This window comes from Nerophis lumbriciformis, linkage group LG06, assembly GCF_033978685.3.
Source record: "Nerophis lumbriciformis linkage group LG06, RoL_Nlum_v2.1, whole genome shotgun sequence".
NCBI classification, from domain to species: Eukaryota; Metazoa; Chordata; class Actinopteri; order Syngnathiformes; family Syngnathidae; genus Nerophis; species Nerophis lumbriciformis.
The window spans coordinates 58,518,474-58,540,863 of NC_084553.2; the positions used below are offsets into that span (position 1 = coordinate 58,518,474).

A 22,390-nucleotide genomic window follows, 5' to 3' on the forward strand; every position below is an offset into this window, starting at 1 on the left:
TATATATATATATATATATATATATATATATATATATATATATATATAATAAAATAAATATATATATAGCTAGAATTCACTGAAAGTCAAGTATTTATTTTTTATATATATATATATATATATATATGAAAAATACTTAGACTTGGTGAATTCTAGCTGTAAATATACTCCTCCCCTCTTAACCACGCCCCCAATCACACCCCCCCCCCCCAACCACTTCCTTGCCCCACCTCCGACCAGCCCCCCCCCCACCTCCCAAAATCGGAGGTCTCAAGGTTGGCAAGTATGCATGACAGGCAACATAAAATCACGTGGATGGCCACAATAAATCATGTGGCGGGCCACGTAAAAAAATAATATGACGGGATACATAAATAATTCAGTAATGCGGACGCTGTATCGATCCGTTGTGGTGAAGAAGGAGCTGAGCTGGAAGGCAAAGCTCTCAATTTACCGGTCGATCTACGTTCCCATCCTCACCTATGGTCATGAGCTTTGGGTTATGACCGAAAGGACAAGATCACGGGTACAAGCGGCCGTAATGAGTTTCCTTAGCCGGGTGGCGGGACTCTCCCTTAGAGATAGGGTGGAGCTCAAAGTAAAGCCGCTGCTCCTCCACATCGATAGGAGCCAGATGAGGGGGTTCGAGCATCTGGTAGGATGCCACTCAAACGCCTCCCTATGGAGGTGTTTAGGGCACGTCATACCGGTAGGAGGCCACGGGGAAGACCCAGGACCTCGAATAAGCGGAAGAAGATGGATGGATGGCTGGATGGATGGGATACATAAAATCACCTGGCATGCCTTATATAAATCACGTGACGGGTTACATAAAATCACATGACTGGCAATGTTATGTTAATTGCTTTATTTTTGTTTGTTTTATTTTTCTTCCTTTGTTCGATTTTTTATGAATTAAATAAATAAATGAACCGAACTGAACACAGGCAACATAAAATCACATGGCGGGCCACATAAAATCACGAGGTTAGCCACACGTGACGGGCAACATAAAAATCCCATGACGGGCCACTTTATTCACATGGCAAGCCACGTAAAATTCATGTGACGGGCTACATAAAATCACATGGCGGATCACATTAAATCATGTGGTGGTCTACATAAAAAAAATGTAGTGATGCGTCGCATAAAAATCCCGTAGTGGGCCAAATCATGTGCCCTTGAGTTTGACACCTCTGCCTTAAAGTCTTAAGTGTACGTTTTTGATGACAATCCATGCATGAAAATCATACATATTGTTTTAATTTAGTTGTAAATATCAGTAATGTACATGCCGAAGATGAATAAAAGATTTAAGTTTTGAAAGTGGAAAAAAATAGAAAAAATGTATTAATACGATTTTGACAGCACTTTTCCTCTGACCCCAGGGGGGTAAAATATTAATGGAATCTTTCAAAAGAAGGACAATTTCTTTCCACCTGTTAAAAATGCTGACATATGCTACATAATATTTAAAGCATATAATAGAGGCGGGTCTCTATGAAGCTTGACCAATTAATTTGTTCCTTTGGGCCTGACTGAGATTTCTATTCTGTTCCATGTACACCCAAAACTTCAAAAGCAAAATGATAAATGATTATATCAAAGGTTGTAAAAGACATTGATTGGGCCACGTTGCTCACCCTGATGAATTCTGTGAGGGTGTTGTAGATGTATGCTCCGTGTGGCAAGAAGAAGCAACTCCCAGGACTGAGATCATGGAAGAAAAACAACTCCTGGTCCTGGAAAAGTACAGATAAAAATATATTATTTGAATAATATAATAAATTCAAGGATGCTGACTAATAGGTCTACTCAGCATGACAGTGCATGCAACAAAACACAAGCTATTAATATGGAAGTGTGTGGTCATTAGTGGCAACTAGGGAGTTTCTGCTGTGCTTCCCAAGCTGGGGACCATTTGGGGGCAAGCAGATGAATCACAGCAGTTGAAAACAAAGGCAAAAAGCGGTTCCTGCTGGTACAAAAAGGTATTGCACTCTGAACATACGCCAACTTACTTTGCCAATCTTGCGATGGTCTCTATTCTTGGCCTCCTCTTGGAAACGTTCCCACTCTTTGAGCATCTTGGAGTCGGGGAAGGAGATCCCGTAGATCCTCTGCAGGGTCTCCATGTCGGAGCGACCCTCCCAGTAGGTGGCAGAGTTCTGAATAAAGAAGAATACAGGGACAAGTGGTAGAAAATGGATGGATGGATGGACAGACAGATTACTGGTTCCAATTCTGTGTACATTTGTGGTCACTTTATAAAAAACATGCTATATATAGTGTATGAGGGTTAATTTGTGTCTTTATTACAAAAGCTTTTTTGGACACTGAATTTATGTAACTTAATTTTTTTGCACTTGAATTTTGTGAACTGAATATTTTCACAGCACATTATGCTGACAATTTCATTGAAACAAAATGTGTGAGCACTCAGTAAGCATTCAATGTGTAAAAACATTTATAAAAAATCAGTGCCGAAAAAATTGCTGCAAAACAAACATTTTATATATAAAAATTAATAGTAAAATAATTAAATGCAGAAAAATTCAGGGCAGAAATATTTGTTGCTTCAAAAATCAAGACTCACTTCTGGTAAATTAAGGAATTCCTTTGAATTATTTTTTTTTACATCAAAATATGTTAATGATTTAATTGAATAGAAATTTGTGAAAAAATGTGTGTTTAAAAATTTGCTAAAATACAGTGTTTTAAAAATCTGTGTAAAAAAATCATTGTATAAAAATTCAGGGTAAAAAAATTCAGTATAGAAAAATTAAATGAATAAAAGAATCAGTGCAGAAGTATTTGTTGCTTCAAAACTTAAGACCCATTGCGTGTAAGTCAAGGAATCTATTTTCTATAATATTTTCATACACTGGATTTTTGTACAATGAATTTTTACACACTGAATTTTAGGACACTGAATTTTTAAACACACTTGTCTCACAATTTTTTATTAAATGAAATTGTCAGCATAATTTGATATTTCAATTCACAAAAATAAAACGCAAAACATTCAGTTACATAAATTGGCTGTCCATAAAAATCGTTCGTAATAAGACACAAATAAACTCCATAATAGCTCACCTTATAGATTTTCATGGCCTTGATCTTGCCTGTGTGCCTCACATGTGGACCCCTGCAGAGGTCAATCAGGGGTCCGCACCTATCAAACATCCATTAAGGGGACAACAAACTTAGCAATGACGACATTTATTTCATTTGTGTCATAATTCAACCTGAGGTTACATCCGTTAAACACACTGTACCTGTAGACTGTAGTCGTGGGCGTGGTGACCTTTTCATTCAAGATGCGGCACTTAAATTTGTTGTACTGGAGGACGTAAAAGGCTCATGAACAGAATTGTCTACACATTCAAGAAAGTAACCTCCACCAAGGCTTACAATATTTCTTCATACGGCCAGTAATGGGTTTTTTTAAACTATTATTTTTGTCCACTATTGTTTCTTCAACAATGATAATTAAGCTGTGTTCTATTGTAGCCTATTCTATTATCTACTCTACAGAAGAGAGTGACAGGTTTAGAGGCAGTCCTTAGCTGTAGAAATGCATTTTTTCCATTAACGTTAATAATATAATTAATCTTGGTTTAAAAAAAAAAAAATGCTGAAGAATTTTTTAAGATATAATATTTTCGTGTTAGTTATTTTGAATGCATGAATACATTTTTTAAATAAAATGTATTCAGCTTTAATACGCAATGTCGTGTCTATCATTCGTTACGATATGTAAATATTGATATACTGATATTTTGTCCAGGAAAATGAAATAAATTGTGACATCTACAAAGGGGTCAGAATTAATCAATCTAACTCAATTTATTGATTTGATAATGACATTTACTGGGAGTGGATTTATGCAACAGCTGTGATGAAATAACAAAAAATTGTCAAACTTTTGGCATGTTCAAACAAATGTTTGTGAATAATGTGTTTAGTAACTACAGAAAAAAGTCAGTTATTTTTTTTTTTAATGTATTAAGACACTTGTGATTTAGGTCATAGTAAGATGACATTAAGAATGTATTTGAATTATTATTTTCTTCGGGTTTTGCCAATATTAATGTAATGCAAGTAGATTAGGTCATTTAAAAGCAAGATAGTGTCAGTCTTTAGCTACTTTTTTTTTTTTTTAATAATTGTTTAATTTGTATAAACATGCTGATTAAAATTAAATCATTCATTCATTCACATGTGGATATCTGGCCGCCTGTTAAGAGATAAGGCATTAATTTAAAAATGTATTTATTATTGTTATTAACATTTATACATTTAAAAATATTTAATAAATATAATATTTACTAAATTCATATTTAATTCACTTATTTATAATTAAATACACACAGTAATATTTAAGGACTGGCGTGTGGTAATTTGAGCCAATTAAAATTGAAAATCCACATTAAATGTGAAAGACGGTAATCGTTGTGCAACTTTCTGGAAGATATGAAACTCCAATTGAAGGTAGCCTTGTGCTCATTTCTATTTCAGCCTTGGTGGAGGTCTCCTTTGTTCTTGTGTTTCTTATTTAGAAGAGTACATCTCGGTCTCCCTCACCTTGAACATCTTCAGCAGTGTCTCCTTGGTAACCTCTAGCCTCTCAAAGGGCTGTTTCTCCTTCACCACACTTTTGCATAAAGTCTCCAGCTCCCCAAACTGCATGCTGGACACACTTCTGGAGACGATAACAAAACATTTCCTTTTTTTTTTTTTTGTTTTTTTTTTAACGGGGTCATTTTCTTCAAGGATTTGAAACACAAAATATTATCCTCTCATAAGAAAAGACTATATAAAGTAAGGTGAAAAAACCCCATCCATTATAATTAAAACTTTTTTAAACATCCATCCAGCCAACCAACCATCCTCTTTCGCTTAACCGAAGACGAGTCGCGGGGGCAGCAGCCTAAGCAGAGAAACCCAGACTTCCTTTGCCTTGTTTAAACATGAAAAATTAAAACTATATTCAATAGAAAGACATAATGAACCTATTAGAGCAATAGAAAGTAAGCTTGGATATATTTTAGAGCAGGTGTATATGTTTTTAATACACATTAACCTTGATCCAACACACTGTAGTGCTGTTTAGAAATACCGTACCTTGCACGTTAAAAAACAAACAAACACAAAACAACTATATTACTGGATTCATGTTAGCATTTAAGATAGCTAGCGATTAGCACTCTAGTTGCTAGCTATCGATTAGCACTCTAGTTGCTAGCTATCGATTAGCATGCAAGTTGCCAACTAGCGATTATCGCTATAGTTGCAAGCAATTTGCGGACTAGTTACCAGCTAGCGTTTAGTGCTCTAGTTGCCAGCTAGCCATTTGCGCTCGAGTTATCAGCTAGCAATTTGCAGACTAGTTGCCAGCTAGCGATTAGTGGACTAGTTGCCAGCTAACAATTAATGCTCTAGTTGCCAGCTAGCGATTTGCGCTCTTGTTATCAGCTAACGATTTGCAGACTAGTTGCCAGCTTGCGATTAACGCTCTAGTTGCCAGTTAGCGATTTGCGCCCTAGTTATTAGCTAGGGATTTGGGGACTAGTTGCCAGTCACCGATTTGCACCATAGTTATTAACTAGCGATTTGCGGACTAGTTGCCAGCTAGCGAATACTTACTAGCTGGCAACAGTTTTAATAATAATAATAACAATAGTAATATTAGTAATAGTTTTTTTATGTTTTTAATACAGAAATTATTTACTTAAAAAAATGTAATAGCAAAAAAGTATATAAATATATATGTTTTTATTTTTTTGTTTTTTGTTTTTTTTGTTTTTTAAATCAGACTCATAAATTATGAAGACATTTAGAATCGGAATAAATAAAAATTGCGATTTGGATGTGAATTAATTTTTTGGAGCACCCCTAGTGACTACCTTTATTGATTGCCACAACATAATCAAAGAAAATAAGACAATTACTGCACTTTAATACATATAGGACATAAATAAGACCTAATATGCAAATAAAATGCCAATAAGCGTTTAAAAAAAATTGCGATTTAGTGACGCTGCACTATTTTAAGCTCTATGTGACGAGGGACGACTGTAATAAAAATGGTTGTGGAAAAGTGAAGTGTTTTCCCACTTTTGTGAGCTCCTCCGTGTACCAAGGCCACACTTACTTTTGTCCATCCAGGAACATGTCGTAGTAGAAGCCGTTCTCTATGGGGGGTCCGTAACATAAACAGCCTCCATAGAAGCGCTCCATGGCCTCGCCCAGGATGTGAGCGCTGGAGTGCCAGTACACCTTGAAAGAGCAAGGAAAATAAGAACGGACTAGCAGCGGCATTAAGTCCGACTGAGGTTTGCTTACCGCCTGAGCGTCCTCGTTGTCAAAGCGTAAGATCTCCAAAGAGCAGTCGTGCTCTAGAGGTCTGTCCAAGTCCCACAGCACACCGTTCACGCGAGATATCACGGCGTTGTCGGCCAGGCCCTGACTGTAGGACAAAAAAATACCAATTAAAGCAGAGCAATGTTATTCAGAACCTTCAATCTAGTTCCACTTACCTAATGCCACAGGCAAGCTGGTACGGGGTGGTGACCCAGGATGTGCCCGTCACCTTGCGGCCGTCGGGCAGCTCCACAGTGATGGGCTTACCTTTGGTCGCTCTCTTGGCCAGGAGGGCGTCACTCTCCTTCTTCAGTTCCTCGTAGAGGCTGAGGCGCTCGGTTACATAAGCGGGCCAGGCTTTTAACTGTGTGACCAAGCAACATCAGCAGTAAGGTTAATTGTGGAAACATCTAACTCGGAAGAAGCTTTTTCAATGAAGCTGAACGTGTCATGTTGCGCCCTACAAAGTGTCTATATCGTAAGTATTTTGCTTATTACACACCAGTTGTTAGATTGTAACATTCAGCTCAGTTGTAGTTTTTATTACCAAATTTGGAGGTGCAGAAATCGCAATGTAAAATCACAAATGCTAATAGCAGCCAGTCTATAGCAAATCCAATATAAATTAGCATGAAGCTAGCTCATATTGGAGGAGTGTAGCCTTACTTTATGTTTGAGCGTTTTCTACCAAGCATACTTGCTTTGTTGGTGTTGAAAATTGCAACATTACTTTGAGGTTTGGCTGAGTCCGCCCTGAGTACTTGTTAGAATAATGATGTATAAGATGCTTAAAGGCCGTTGCTATAGTTATTATCAATTGTGCTGAAGTTGTACTTTTCTACCGGTGCAAAGGCACACAACTTGTAATCTTCCATTGCGAGTTGTCTTGTATCAGCAGTTTGTTTCCAGACCCTGCCTGCTGACAGCCAAGGACGGACATCGAGTACCTCAACGCGGATAAAACAGAGACAGGGCAAAATCACGAGTGTCAGCACATTTCCATTCTGAATAATCATGTATTGTGTCTACTGGGGCTGCTTGCATTACCCCTCCCTTCAGAAGCAGCCTCAGTGATGTTAACTAGGGACCTCCCGAATAAATAGAGGAGCACGTGGTACTGTACCATAGAGCGTAGGGTGAAACTGTAACTGAGTGTACAGCCCAGTACATCTCTCCTCATGAGCAAAATTCAACTCTGTCTCTGCTTGATTCCTTGCTTCTTGTCTCGTTTAATAGATAGTTTGGTGTTTGAACCTGACAGTACCGCTTGACTGAGACTAGGTTTACGTTGCATGCCAAAGTGGCCCAAATCAGATTTATTTTAGATCTGATTTTTTCCAGCTGACTATTTGCACTGCAAGTAAAATGTGATTTTTATTAGACTCCAGTGTAAATGTGCACAGGCCCCAATGTGGCCTTGGCGTCACTTGCATTCACACTCCGATAAAGTGAAAACAAAGGAAGTTGACCAGGAGGAAGTCACTACAACTACAAAATAAAATAAAAGTCGCAATACCTTAAAATGAGGGGTTTTTTTTACGTGAAAGTAAATTAACGTAATATAATGCATGAATGGATGCATATAGTGTAATATATTTGGGAGGGTTGTAATCTTTTTATGGCTGTTAAGTAGAGGAGACACGGACATCAGCGTGGATCTACGTTATTTTCCGACTCACATGTAAGCAAATGCGCCTCAGCGTCAATTCCGCTCTTTAAAAAAAACGCAATTTTTTCGGAATCAAAATATATACATTCACGTTTTACATATAGCCTATAATTTGCGCACTATTGACAAATGATGCACTGAAAATTTGGTCGTCTTAAATAGACTTTGCTCACCGAAACCGGATGTTATGATGAAATATACACTTCCTCTGGCGACTGTGTCTTTCCGGCGCACACGAATGACGTGGCTCGGTCAAAACTGACGAAAAAGTCACATTCAGGTTGGATTCAGGACTACCTCCTGATGTGGCCTGAATCTGATGCCCAAAAGGTCAGACCCCCGAATCTCAGTGCCCCTCCTGAAAATCTCCCGGGGCAATCATTCTCCCGAATTTCTCCCGATTTCCACCTGAACAACATTATTGGGGGCGTGCCTTAAAGGCACTGCCTTCAACGTCCTCTACAACCTGTCGTCACGTCAGCTTTCCCTCCATACAAACAGCGTGCCGGCCCAGTTACATAATACAGTATATGCGGCTTTTACACACACTTAAGTGAATGTGAATGCACCAAGTTAATGTAGATATTTACTTCAGAAGGCTGCAAATAGAAAAGAGGCATTAATTTTTTTTAATTTAAATTGTATTTAATATACTATTGATGTTTTTTCCTTTGTTTTTTGAAAGTTGATTTTGCACTATTAAGTTATATAAGCGTTGCTCGTTCCATATTCAGTGTTAAAGCAAATCAGTGTAGCAAACTGAGCAATAATTCATGTTTTATTCATGCACTTTCTCTTGCTACTTCAAGGCTTGAATGTTTGATTCATTCATTAGTGTTATTTTATTTTCAAATTTATTATTAGCCTGTGGAAAAAGTTTATTTTGATATTTACCTCAGAAGGCTGCAAATAGAAAAGAGGCATTACATTTTTCATTTAAATTTGATTTGATATGCCATTGATATTTTTTAATTATTATTATTATTTGGAACTGGATTTTGCATGTCACGATAAAGTTATATCAGCCTTGCTTGTTCAATATTCAATGCAAAACTTGTTTGGGTCCCTACTAAAAGGTTAATTTGTTCAACCTTGGCCCGCGGCTTTGATAAGTTTAAAATGTTGGCCCATTCTGTATTTGAGTTTGACATCCCTGCTTTAGAGCATTTAAAAATCTGATCTGTGTCCTTTGAGGGCAAACAAAACAGATGCGTGCAGTATAAACAGGGCCTGATTGTTTCCTTCAGCCAGTGTTTAGTCTGAAACTGGACCTGACGTCACGTGCAACAAAGGTATTGAAATACGTTTGAGTTTACGTTAATCGATACCAGGTAGTACCGAAAGAATTCAGACGGTGCCCATAAAAGTACCTATACCTAGCCGAGAGAGAGACACGCATGCATGCACGCACGCACGCACGTATATGTCCATGCTGTATACATTGTAGGGTCTAAAAGTGTGCATTTTTTACTAAAATATGGATTTTTGTAAAGGCTAAATTACCTTATTTTTCGGACTATAAGGCGCACTTAAAATCCTTTAAAAAATATTTTTAGTACGACTTTGGTAAGCTATGAAGCCGCACCGCTTGATGGATTGTCGGCGCATTAAACATACCAGTATTATTACAGTGTGTGTATAAGGTCCGCAAAATAGCACCTATTAGCAGACATGTTACATGGAGTTTTGTTTTGCAATATAATGCAAAACCAACTTTTCTTACCTTCTGGTACCTGCTGATGTGTATTTGAGATCTGCATAAGTCCTGAAAATGTGCGGCGTACGAAATTGTAGTCTGTTCCGACACCGAAGTCATAAGCTTCTTCTTTTTCTCTATCTTCTTATGTGACATTCATCTTCTGCTGTTGCCATTTCTAATATTAAGTAGTTTGTAAAGTTCTTACTTATATCTGTCAGTCGACTAGCTATCAAAGCGCTAAAAACTGTAGTGGGTTTACATAATTCACCCACGGAACTTTAGTTATTAGAGATTTACGATCGGACGTTTTTTCACGGGACACATTTCCGGCGTTGATATTGCACTAGTGAGCCACGAATGAGAAGTTGCTGCTCCGTTATTGATTTAAGTAAAGTCTGAATGTCATTAAAACAGTTAGCTCCATCTTTTGACACTTCTTCCACGCTACACCGCTACAACAAAGATGATGGGGAGAAGACGCTGTCGAAGGTGAGCCACGTAAATAAGACCGCCCACAAAATGATGCATCCAAGCAGAGGTAGCAGCATGGGTAACATTAGATGTGATGCTAGCGGAGTGGTGCGAGTGGTAATATGAGATAAAGAAGGTGCGAATCTGGTAACAAATGAAGGAAGAATTAATTCCTAAGAAAAACAGCACGGGGTCCATCGTCTGGCGGTGGTTTGGCTTCAAGCGGGAATATGTCGAACAAGTATGCGGCAAAAGCGTTGCTACAAAAAGTAGCACCTACTGTTAATTTGTAGCATCATTTGAAAAGTCACCCGCTAGAGAATGAAGAGTGCTTGAAACCACGCATGTCAACATCTCCGTTCGGTGCCATACCCACAAAATGCCGAAGCAACCATTTCCACATCAACACCGTATGAAAAAAATAGTCAACAACAGAAGGAGATAACGTCCGCAGGAACCTACCACGTAGCGAAGGACATACACTATTTGATTTCATATTATGCAGCTCATTTCTATTTGATAGTTATTGATATATCATGTGTGACATCATGCACAAAAGTGCACTTTATTTGTTTTAAACTATTGTAGTTGTGTTCTGTACAAAAAGTACACTTTAATTTAGTGTTGTTTTGATATGTCATCTTAGTGACATCATGCATAAAAGTGCACCGATAGCTTGTTTTAAAATGTCTCTGACAATCTTGCACTTTCTGTTTTGAAATGACATGAATGTTTGTGCCACTGCTTAATAACTGTTTAATAAATACAGTTTTGGTCAATTGACTTAGTTGCATACTTGCCAACCCTCCCGAATTTTCCGGGAGACTCCCGAAATTCAGCGCCTCACCCGAAAACCTCCCGGGACAAATATTCTCCCGAAAATCTCCCGATTTTCAGCCGGAGCTGGAGGCCACGCCCCCTCCAGCTCCATGCGGACCTGAGTGAGGACAGCCTTTTTTCACTACAGGAGGACAACAGGGTGTCAAGAACTAAATCATCCAGACTAGAGATAAATTGTATTATTATGTTTATCTTACCTAAAAATAAATATATTTATTAATTAAAAAAAAAAAAAACTAAATACATTTTTTCTATATTTTGCTAAAAACATCAAAATTAATTGTATTTTTATTTGTATTTTTTCTGACTCCTTATTACATCCAGCCATAGAATTATACCGGTACATTAAAATAAACATATTTGAAATAATTCATTTTAAATGATCATAATAATTCATTTAAAATGACCATATTTATTTATTAAAATAATTGCTTGTTTATCAACAACTTTAGCATTTTATTCATTACATTTTGAAGCTCTCAGAAGCCAAGTTATGTTATATTCATGTTATATTTATGCAAGTTTGAAGTATCAATTATCTAAACACAGTTTTGTTTTCAGGATATATATATATATATATATATATATATATATATATATATATATATATATATGTGTATGAAATACTTGACTTGGTGAATTCTAGCTGTCAATATACTCCTCCCCTCTTAACCACGCCCCCCACCCCAACCCCCTCCCGAAATCGGAGGTCTCAAGGTTGGCAAGTATGCTTAGTTGTGATTTCCCTCTCTGCATGAAAGTTTAAAAGTAGCATATATTAATGCAGTATGATCAGAATGTTTTAATGTAGACACCTATAATCATCATACTGCTGTGATTATATGCATCAAGTGTTCATTCAATGCTAAGGCGAAATATCCATCCATTTTTTACCGCTTATTCCCTTTTGGGGTCGCTGGAGCCTATCTCAGCTACAATCGGGCGGAAGGCGGGGTACACCCTGGACAAGTCGCCACCTCATCGCAGGGCCAACACTGATAGACAACATTCACGTGAATATCGATATATATATCGTGTATCGTGACATGGCTTAAAAATATCGAGATATTAATAAAAGGCCATATCGCCCAGCCTTAAGTCCAAGGTGTTACCCCGGTGCCAGCCTCTCGTCCCCAAGACCCAGCTGGGATAGGCTCCAGCTCACCCATGACCCCCCCCCCATCCCCCCAAAAAGGCCAAGCAGTATAGAAAATAGATGACTATGTGAGATAGTCACCTCTTTTGCAGCTGATCCATTTGATTGTTCTTTCTTCTGCTTCTTCTCCTTGTTCTTGTCATTTGCTTTAGCTTCCGGGGTGGTCACCTGCACCATTTAAACACTGATTGACATCATGGCAACTTAATATAGACTTCATCTGTTCAGTTAGTGGTCAAACTACTTTGACCCGTGTCTTTAACACATATGATATTTCTTTGACAATTATCTAGCACCTTTTTAGCAGCTTTGTTGTTGGTCTGCACGTCTTTCTTGACATTTCCGCCACCTTTCTCCAGATCCACTTCCGCCTGCAGACCGCGGCGGAGATGCAGTAGCCGGTACTTGAGCTTCTCGTTCTCCGACCTCAGGTCCTCCAGCTGCGGAGAGACCTCCCCGTCACCCGCAGGGCCCACATTCCGGGCGAGTCCTTCCCGGAGAGCGGAGATTTCCCCGGCGAGGACATGAATTTGCTCCTCCTGAGCTGCCAAGCGTGTCGCCAGACAGTCCGCCATCTTTAAATGACCACCATGTCGCCCGCTATCCATGAAGAAGACGGACTTCCGTTGACGATTTTGACGAAATAAAAGCCACTTTTTTTTACGTTGTCTGAACGATTAAAGTCGTAGGATTAAAGTGCCATTGAACTCATATTACACAATAGTGAGCAAATTTTCCAGCATATTTTCATTTAATCCTTAGCGTATACGATAGCCCTTGTTTACATCTTTCATTTCCCCTCGAATATTATTTTGAAATTTACGGGCTTCCATACTACTTCCGCCAAAAAAAAAAAAAGCCCCTAAGGTAAATCATAAATATGAGCTAAAAAGTCATAATTATGACATAAAAAGTCATAATTATTATTAAAAACTCGTATTGATTTTTTTTTTTAAATCGAAATTATGAGATAAAAAGTCATAACTAGAAATAGAAGGGTCATAATTATGAGGTAAAAAGTAGAAATGTTAAGATAAAAACTCGTATTAACGAAAAAAAAATCGAGATAAAAAGAATTAATCATAAGATTAATAGTCAGAATTATGACATTAAAAGTTATAATTATGAGATAAGAAAGTCGAAATTATGAGATAAAAGTCCATCCATCCATCCATCTTCTTCCGCTTATCCGAGGTCGGGTCGCGGGGGCAGCAGCCTAAGCAGGGAAGCCCAGACTTCCCTCTCCCCAGCCACTTCATCCAGCTCCTACCGGGGGATCCCGAGGCGTTCCCAGGCCAGCCCGGAAACATAGTCTTCCCAACGTGTCCTGGGTCTTCCCCGTGGCCTCCTACCGGTCAGACGTGCCCTAAACACCTCCCGAGGGAGGCGCTCGGGTGGAATCCTGACCAGATACCCGAACCACCTCATCTGGCTCCTCTTGATGTGGAGGAGCAGCAGCTTTACTTTGAGTTCCCCCCGTATGACAGAGCTTCTCACCCTATCTCTAAGGGAGAGCCCCGCCACCCGGCGGAGGAAACTCATTTCGGCCGCTTGTACCCGTGATCTTGTCCTTTCGGTCATAACCCAAAGCTCATGACCATAGGTGAGGATGGGAACGTAGATCGACCGGTAAATTGAGAGCTTTGCCTTCCGGCTCAGCTCCTTCTTCACCTCTTCCTCTTGTGGTGAAGAGATACAAGTCGAAACTATTAAATAAAAAATCGAAATTATGGGATAAAAAGTCATAACTAGAAATAACAGGCCATAATTATGAGATAAAAAGTGGACATTTTAGGATAAAAACTTGTGTTAACGAAAAAAAAAATAATCTAGATAAGAAGTATTAATTATGAGATCCATCCATCCATTTCCTACTGCTTGTCCCTTTTGGGGTCGCGGGGGTGCTGAAATAGTCATAATTATGACATTAACAGTCATAATTATGAGATAAGAAAGTCGAAATTATGAGATAGAAGTCGAAATCATTAAATTAAAAAGTCCTAATCATGAGATAAAAAGTCATAATTATAAGACAAAAAGTCGTATTAATGAAATAAAATAAAATAAAATAAATCGAAATTATGAGATAAAAAGTCAAAAATTGTGATGTTGTATTTTATTTTTTAACATATTGTATGTGTATTGTGTGTGTGTGTTTTTCTCTCTCTCTTTCTTTTCTTTTTCTTTTAAATTGTAATTTTACTCCCTTTTTTACATCATGGCCAGGGGACTACAGATGAAAACTAGCCTTCTGGCTAATTCTGGCTTTTTTAACCATGTGTAGTCATGTGTTTTATGAAATTGCATTGTCCCCTTTGAAATAAACTAATCTAGTCTAATAATCTGAATAAAAGGTCATAATTATGAATAAAAAGTCGACATTTTAAGATAAAAACTCGTATTAACGAAAATAAAAATACAAATCGAGATAAAAAGTATTAACTATAAGATAAATAGTCATAATTATGACATTAACAGTTATAATTATGAGATAAGAAAGTCGAAATTATGAGATAAAAGTCGAAACCATTAAAAAATAAAAAGTCATAATTATGAGATAAAAAGTCAATTATAAGATAAAAACTCGTATTAATGAAATAAGATTTTAAAAAAAAATCGAAATTATGAGATAAGACATTTTAAGATGAAAACTCAAATTAACGAAAATTTAAAAAAAACCTAGATAAGAAGTATTGATTATGAGATAAATAGTCATAATTATGACATTAACAGTCATAATTATGAGATAAGAAAGTGGAAATTATGAGATAGAAGTCGAAATCATTACATAAAAAGTCATAATTATGAGATAAGATATAAGATGTAAGACAAAAACTCATATTAATGAAATTTAAAAAATCTAAATTACAAGATAAAAAGTCATAACTAGAGATAAAAGGTCATAATTATGAGATAAAAAGTCGAAATGTTAAGATAAAAACTCGAATTAATGAAATTTTAAATTATGAGATAAAAAAGTCGAAATTATGAAATTAAAATAGTATTAACTATGGGATAAAAAGTCATAATTATGAGATATTTTACACAACATAATAATAATAATAATACATTTTTTTTATAAGGCGCCTTTCTGGGCACTCAAGGACACCATACAAAATCCCAACAATAAAATCAAATTGGATAAAAAAAACAGAACAACAACAACAACAACAACAAAGAGAAAAGAAAAGATGATTACAATGAATAAGCAGTCAGGAATAGGTGTGTTTTGAGTCTTGATTTGAAGAAGGATATTGAATCTAAGTTGCAAAGGTCTGGTGGTAAAGAGTTCCAAAGATGTGGGGCAGAGCGGCTGAAATCTCGGGCACCCATGGTGGACACTTTAAATAAAGGGACAGTGAGATGGATGGATGAAGAGGATCTTAGGGAATGTGAGGGCGTGGCGACATGGATCAGGTCAGAGAGATATGATGGAGAGAGGTTATGGATGACTTTGAAAGTGAGGAGAATTATTTTAAAGTGGATGCGATGTTTGATAGGTAGCCAGTGGAGTTGCTGCAGAACTGGGGTGATGTGCTGGATTGAAGGGGTTCTGGTGATTATCCGGGCTGCAGAGTTCTGGAGAAGCTGAAGTTTGTGAAGTGACTTGTGAGGGAGACCAAACAGGAGAGAGTTGCAGTAGTCCAGGCGAGAGGTGACCAGGCTATGGACTAGTATGGCAGCAGTAGGAGGGGTAAGGGATGGGCGAAGACGATTAATGTTCCGAAGATGAAAGTAAGCAGACTGGGTAATGTTGTTTATGTGGGCTTTAAAGGAGAGTGTGCTGTTGAGGATGACACCCAGACTCTTGACTTGGGAGGAGGGCGAGACAGAGGAATTGCAGAGAGTAATGGACACGCTGTTGGTTTTGGCGAGAATGGTTTTTGTACCTACAAGTAAGATTTTGGTTTTATTACTATTGAGTTGAAGGAAATTGGATGAGAACCACTGCTTGAGTTCACTGAGGCAGTCTGTAAGGGAGGAAGGAGGGAGAGAGGCAGTTGGTTTGGTGGAGATGTAGAGCTGGGTGTCATCCGCATAACAGTGAAAATGTATTTTAAATTTACGGAAAATATTGCCCGGGGGAACAATGTAAATGATAAAAAGCAGGTGACCAAGAACAGAGCCCTGGGGGACACCAGAGGAAAAAAATTGCATGAGGGAACAACAAAAAGAAGTTGAGGCCGTATGAGAGGGAAGTGAGTGTGGAGGATTTGAAATTTTGCCAAGAATAGAAAAAAGTGTCTTGGAGTTGCCTTCATTAGAACTGATTAAAGTTGTATAGTAGGATTATTTGGTGTTGTTTAGGCAGTCTTTGTAGTGTTGAAGGTGTTAGATGTACATGTCCTTGTGTACAGTGAGACCAGTTTTTTTGTAAAGACGTTCAAGTTGGCGTCTCTTTGTTTTTAACTTGCGGAGTGTGGGAGTAAACCAGGGTGCAGAGTTGGTGAAAGAGACGCTTCTGTTTTTTTCTGGAGCCAGCATGTCCAGTAGATGATGAAGATTATTGTTGTAGTAGGTGACCAGTTCATCGGGAGAGGAAAGAGAGTCACTGTCCGGGAGGCTGTCAATGGCGGTGGAAAGAGTGTCAGAATTGATGTCCTTGATTTTGCGAAAACAGATATTGCGGGGAAAGGTAACTGTACAAAAACTTCATTTGACAGTAAAAGATACTAGCAGGTGATCAGAGTAAGGTAGTGAATTGGAAGTGGCATTAACAACATTTACACCTGAACAGCAAACCAGATCAAGTGTGTGTCCTTTACAGTGGGTAGGGAAGTTGATGTACTGCTGCAGACCAAAGCTTTGAAGACAGGGTGGTTTTTATTGTTGGTGCTGTCCATGTGAAAATTAAAATCCCCCAGCAGTACAATATTAGGGGAAAGTGAAGAGAGATGAGCAATAAAAGCAGAAAAGTCACTAATAAAATCTTTGTTGTATTTTGGTGGTCGGTAGATAGCAGCAATGATTGTGGGAGTAGGTCCAGATAGCTGCAAAACTGTGCTTTCAAAGGAGGAGAAGGCAACAGTCACAGTAGCAGCTCTAACCCTAACCCTAACACCTATTCCCTTTAAAAAACGTTTTATGTATATTAATACAACATATTAACATTCATTATTATAATAATAATTATTATTATTCCATTTTTATTTACAGTACATAGGACAGGTGTATAATGCAGTACCGCAGTACAAACGCTGGGTGGCGGTGTCACCATTTTGATGGGGTATCAAGTCACGTGACCGCGGCACCGCCAGGCGTGTATGCCGACTGACAGCGATGTAAACACTCACTTTTTCCCTGCATATATCATGGATTTTCAGATGTAAAGGTACGTAAAACCTACCCTAATCGGTATAGAAGACACAGTTTAGTCCTACGGCTAGTGAACAGCTTATTTTGACAAAGTGTCACAACGAGTTACATGTTGTTATGGTGTACCAACATAGCTTTCTAGCTAGCCATAACTTCAAAATACTATTAGCCAGCAAGTACTTGTGATTATTATGTGCTATTAACTCTTTGCTATTTAGTGTGAATACACTTCCAAGTGTTTAATTCCTCATCTAGCTAGTCTTGTTTAGACAAATCAATGCAGTATTGCTCTTTAACCAGTTCAAAGTACACGCCCAGCTTCCTTCCTTTTTTATTATGGTTATGCCTTCATGACTGCTTCAGTCATTGTTACAATAATACAATAATGTACTTGGGGACTCGTGGAAATGAAAGATAGAAGCTATAGTACAGTTTAGGAAAAAAAGAAAACGTGAGAATGACAGACTGTTTGCTAATACTGTACTAATTTGCATGTGTCATTGCAGCCAAGACCTCCTGGAAAGTCGGTGGGCATGGCCTCGTCCTCCAGCTTCGCCCCTCCGAAACTGGATGATTTCATCCTGACGGAGCGGCTCGGCAGTGGCACCTATGCCACCGTCTACAAGGCCTTCAGAAAGGTGAGATTCGACTTAACGGCTCCTTCTTACTTTCACTTAGGGCTGGGCGATATATCGAGATACTCGATATATCGCGGGTTTGTGTCTGTGCGATATAGAAAATAACTATATCGTGATATTCGAGTATCGTATTTTCCGCACTATAAGGCGCACCGGGTTATAAGGCGCACCTTCAATGAATGGCATATTTCAAAACGTTGTTCATATATAAGGCGCACCGGATTATAAGGCGCACCTATGCATCCATTAGATGGAGCTGCGCTAAAGGGAATGTCAACAAAACAGTCAGATAGGTCAGTCAAACTTTATTAATAGATTACAAACCAGCGTTCTGACAACTCTGTTCACTCCCAAAATGAATAAACAGCTATTTTATTATTTTCCCCGAGGTAAAGTCAGTGACGTGGTGTTTTGTTTATCTTTTAACAACAGCAAGGTATAACATGTAGTGCAACATTCATATCACATAGTGGAGGGGAACTTTTCCCTGATTCAATAAACACGTAAAAAACAGTGATACTGTTACGGTAAATCAAACGTTAGTGCAATCACAATATAGTAACACTCGAAATAGTGCAGAGCAATAACAATATATCAATAACTCAACGTTGCTCAAACGTTAATGTCACACAACACAACACACAAAATAAACATGTAAAGCTCACTTTATGAAGTTATTCCTCATCCAAGAATCCCTCGAATTCTTCTTCTTCAGTGTCCGAATTAAACAGTTGGGCGGATACGGCATCCAACATGCCCGGCTCCGTCTCGTCGAAGTCGTCATTAATGGAGTCAGTGTCGCTGCTGCTCTATTCCCGTGTTCTACTGCGTGACTGATCGTCTTAAGTTTAAACTCTGCGTCGTAAGCGTGTCTCTTAATAGGAGCCATTTTGGGGTCTTTACATAAACAAACAAATGGAAATCAAAACGGCACGCCTCGCGCAGTCATATATCCCAGCATGCACCGCGCGCTTCTTCTTCTTCTACGGGGGCGGCTGCTTCTTCTACGGTAAGCAGGAACTTCTTCTACGGGGGAAAAAGAAGTTGGCGGCTGCTTACCGTAGTTGCGAGATCTAAACTTTATGAAAATGAAGTTTAGGTTTGTTGTGGCTCAATATTGGTCCATATATAAGGCGCACCGGATAATAAGGCGCACTGTCAGCTTTTGACAGAATTGGAGGTTTTTAGGTACGCCTTATAGTGCGGAAAATACGGTATACGTTCTCACGCAGTTGCTTTTAGCTGCGGGCATTACACTACAGGCGTTTCTCACTCTTTCTTGTCTCTCCTTCTCACAGAGACGTAAAACAAGCGCCCCTTCTTTCATACGTCACATACATATACGCCCTCGCGGAGCAGAGAGGTAGCGGCATGGGTAACGTTAGCTGTGGTGCGAGTGGTAATACGAGAGAAAGAAGGTGCAAATCTGGTAACAAATGAAGGAAGAATTAATTCCCAAGAAAAACAGCAGGTGGTCCATCGTCTGGCGGTGGTTTGGCTTCAAGCGAGAATATGTCGAACAGACAACCGTAATTTGTCAAGCGTGGGGCAAAAGCGTTGCTACAAAAAGTAGCATTACTGCTAATATGTAGCATCATTTGAAAAGTCTAAGGCTGAAACGACGCGTCGACGAAGTCGACGTCATCGGTTACGTAAATATGTCGACGCCGTTTTTGTGCGTCGGCGCGTCGCATATTTACGTCACACTACTGTCATGGCGGAGCGCAAAGCAGACGATGCGAGCGAGGTGAAAAAAGCACGCCAAGAGTCGTCAAAAGTGTCGGAGTATTTCAATAAACGGCCTAATAATGTTGTTGTATGCACACTGTGTCGAGCGGAAATGGCCTATCATAGCAGCACACGGCTATGAACGAACATTTGAAAAGAAAACACCCGACAGCGTTCTTGCCATCACTATCAACAAGTCAATCGTCCGCGTGCGTATACGTTGTCATTATTACACAAAAACATGAATGTGTCATTTGTATCTGCGTTGTAAATTCATAAACTAAAGCACCGTTTGCTCTGAGAGGCGCGTTTGGCGTGCCTGTTCAGTGTTTACAAAGACGCGCTCCTCTTTAACGCTGTGGAGAGGCGGCGGCGGCGAGCGAGCGGCGAGGCGGGGCGCGCCGGGAGCGACGCCGCAAGAGACAGGGGACGACGAGCGAGCGAGGAAGAGGAGCTGAAAAGCGAGGAAAGAAAGAGAAAAGAGTTGGAAGAGAAAAGACTTTGTGTAAAATTAAAAGATTGTAAACCTGGCAAAGCCGTCTGGCGTTCAGTCTGTCGGTCCTGAAAGAACCCCACGGCACAAGACGTGTCACAAACGCTAACGTTAATTAGTTGTGCAAATACCTTTTACAACATTAACAGTTACATATACTATGTACAAACCAACAATTAACTTTCACTTTAATCATACTATCATTGTTGTGTTATTAAGCAAAATAAGCAATACTTTTACTTTTGTTGAAATGTTTACACTGTACACTTTTTTTGTATTGGATGTTTAGCTTTATTTTTGCACATTTTAGCAAATAAGCAATACTTTTACTTTTGTTGAAATGTTTACACTGTTACAGAATATTTCCGTTTTGCACTTTTTTGTATTGGATGTTTATCTTTATTTTTGCACATTTTAAAGCAAAATAAGCAATACTTTTACTTTTTAAATGCTTATACTATTCCAGAATATTAAGATTGGCACTGGATGTTTACTTTTATATTTGCACATTAAAAAGCAAATAAGCTACTTTTAATTTTGTTAAATGTTAAAAGTTTTAAATGTTTACATTGTTAAAGAATATTTTGTCATGTTGTTGTCAATGTTGACTGAGTGGCCATACTTTTTTTTTTGTAAATAAAAGCCATGCCTTTTGAAAAAACTGGCCTACATTTATTTTTTCCTCTTCATTTTAAATAAAAAAAATAATCGGTAAAAGGAAAAATAATCTATAGATTAATCGAAAAAAATAATCTATAGATTAACCGATTAATCGAAAAAAATAATCTATAGATTAATCGATAGAAAAATAATCGTTAGCTGCAGCCCTAGAAAAGTCACCCGCTAGAGAATGAAGAGTGCTTGAAACTCCGCATGTCAACATCTCCGTTTGGTGCCACACCAACAAAATGCCGAGACAACCATTTCCACATCAACACCGTATGAAAAAAATAGTCAACAACAGAAGGAGATAACGTCCGCAGTAACCTACCACATAGCGAAGGACATACACTATTTGATTTCCTATTATGCAGCTCATTTTTATTTGACAGTTATTGAAACATCTTGTGTGACATCATGCACAAAAGTGCACTTTATTAGTTTTAAACTATTGTAGTGGCGTTCTGTACAAAAAGTGCACTTTAATTTAGTGTTGTTTTGATAAATCATCTTAGTGACATGCACAAAAGTGCACTCATAGCTTGTTTTAAAATGTCTCTGACAATCTTGCACTTTCTGTTTTGAAATGACATGAATGTTTGTGCCACTGCTTAATAACTGTTTGATAAATACAGTTTTGGTCAATTGACTTAGTTGTGATTTCCCTCTCTGCATGAAAGTTTAAAATGAGCATATATTAATGCAGTATGAACAAGAATGTTTTAATGTAGACACATAGAATCATCATACTGCTGTGATTATATGCATCAAGTGTTCATTCAAGGCTAAGGCAAAATATTGACATATATATTGTGTATCGTGACATGGCCTAAAAATATGGAGATATTAAAAAAAGGCCATATCGCCCAGCCCTACTTTCACTTCAATCAACCAATCAATCAAAGTTTATTTCTATATCCCTAAACCACGAGTGTCTCAAAGGGCTGCACAAGCCACAACGACATCCTCGGCTCAGATCCCACATCAGGGCAAGAAAAAACTCAACCCAATGGGATACAATGAGAAACCTTGGAGGGGACCGCAGATGTGGGGGAATCAAACCCCTGGGCGATCGGTGCAATGGACGTCGAGTGGATCTAGTTAATAGTGTGAGAGTCCAGTCCATAGTGGGGCCAGCAGGGAATCATCTTGAGTGGAGACAAGTCAGCAGCGCAGAGACGTCAACTGATGCACAGATGAGTGGTCCACCCCAGGTCCCGACTTTGCACAGCTGGCGCGTCATCTGTGGTCACATAATAACCTCTCCACACAGGAGAGGGGGGAAGAGCAGTAAAGAGACTGGTCTAAAAGGGGGGTCTATTTTAAGGCTAGTGTATACAAATGAGTTTTAAGA

General features: G+C 38.5%; 2 protein-coding genes across 2 annotated transcripts in view; one reads left to right on the forward strand and one right to left on the reverse strand.

Annotated features, from left to right (window-relative positions):
- tars3 (threonyl-tRNA synthetase 3) overlaps nt 1–12,812 on the reverse strand; it is a 29,183-nt gene extending 16,371 nt beyond the window's left edge. Inside the window, exons 1-10 of the mRNA XM_061964585.1 lie at nt 12,498–12,812; nt 12,283–12,369; nt 6,543–6,730; nt 6,349–6,472; nt 6,158–6,282; nt 4,588–4,705; nt 3,279–3,343; nt 3,097–3,175; nt 2,022–2,168; nt 1,644–1,742 (exon numbers count right to left, since the gene is read on the reverse strand). Of these exons, the coding sequence (XP_061820569.1) occupies nt 1,644–1,742; nt 2,022–2,168; nt 3,097–3,175; nt 3,279–3,343; nt 4,588–4,705; nt 6,158–6,282; nt 6,349–6,472; nt 6,543–6,730; nt 12,283–12,369; nt 12,498–12,809 (1,344 nt within the window). The 5' untranslated portion in view covers nt 12,810–12,812. The remainder of the gene's footprint in view (nt 1–1,643; nt 1,743–2,021; nt 2,169–3,096; nt 3,176–3,278; nt 3,344–4,587; nt 4,706–6,157; nt 6,283–6,348; nt 6,473–6,542; nt 6,731–12,282; nt 12,370–12,497) is intronic.
- Nucleotides 12,813–13,038: 226 nt separating this feature from the next.
- ulk3 (unc-51 like kinase 3) overlaps nt 13,039–22,390 on the forward strand; it is a 37,823-nt gene continuing 28,471 nt past the window's right edge. Inside the window, exons 1-3 of the mRNA XM_061964586.1 lie at nt 13,039–13,068; nt 17,359–17,533; nt 18,024–18,155. Of these exons, the coding sequence (XP_061820570.1) occupies nt 18,051–18,155 (105 nt within the window). The 5' untranslated portion in view covers nt 13,039–13,068; nt 17,359–17,533; nt 18,024–18,050. The remainder of the gene's footprint in view (nt 13,069–17,358; nt 17,534–18,023; nt 18,156–22,390) is intronic.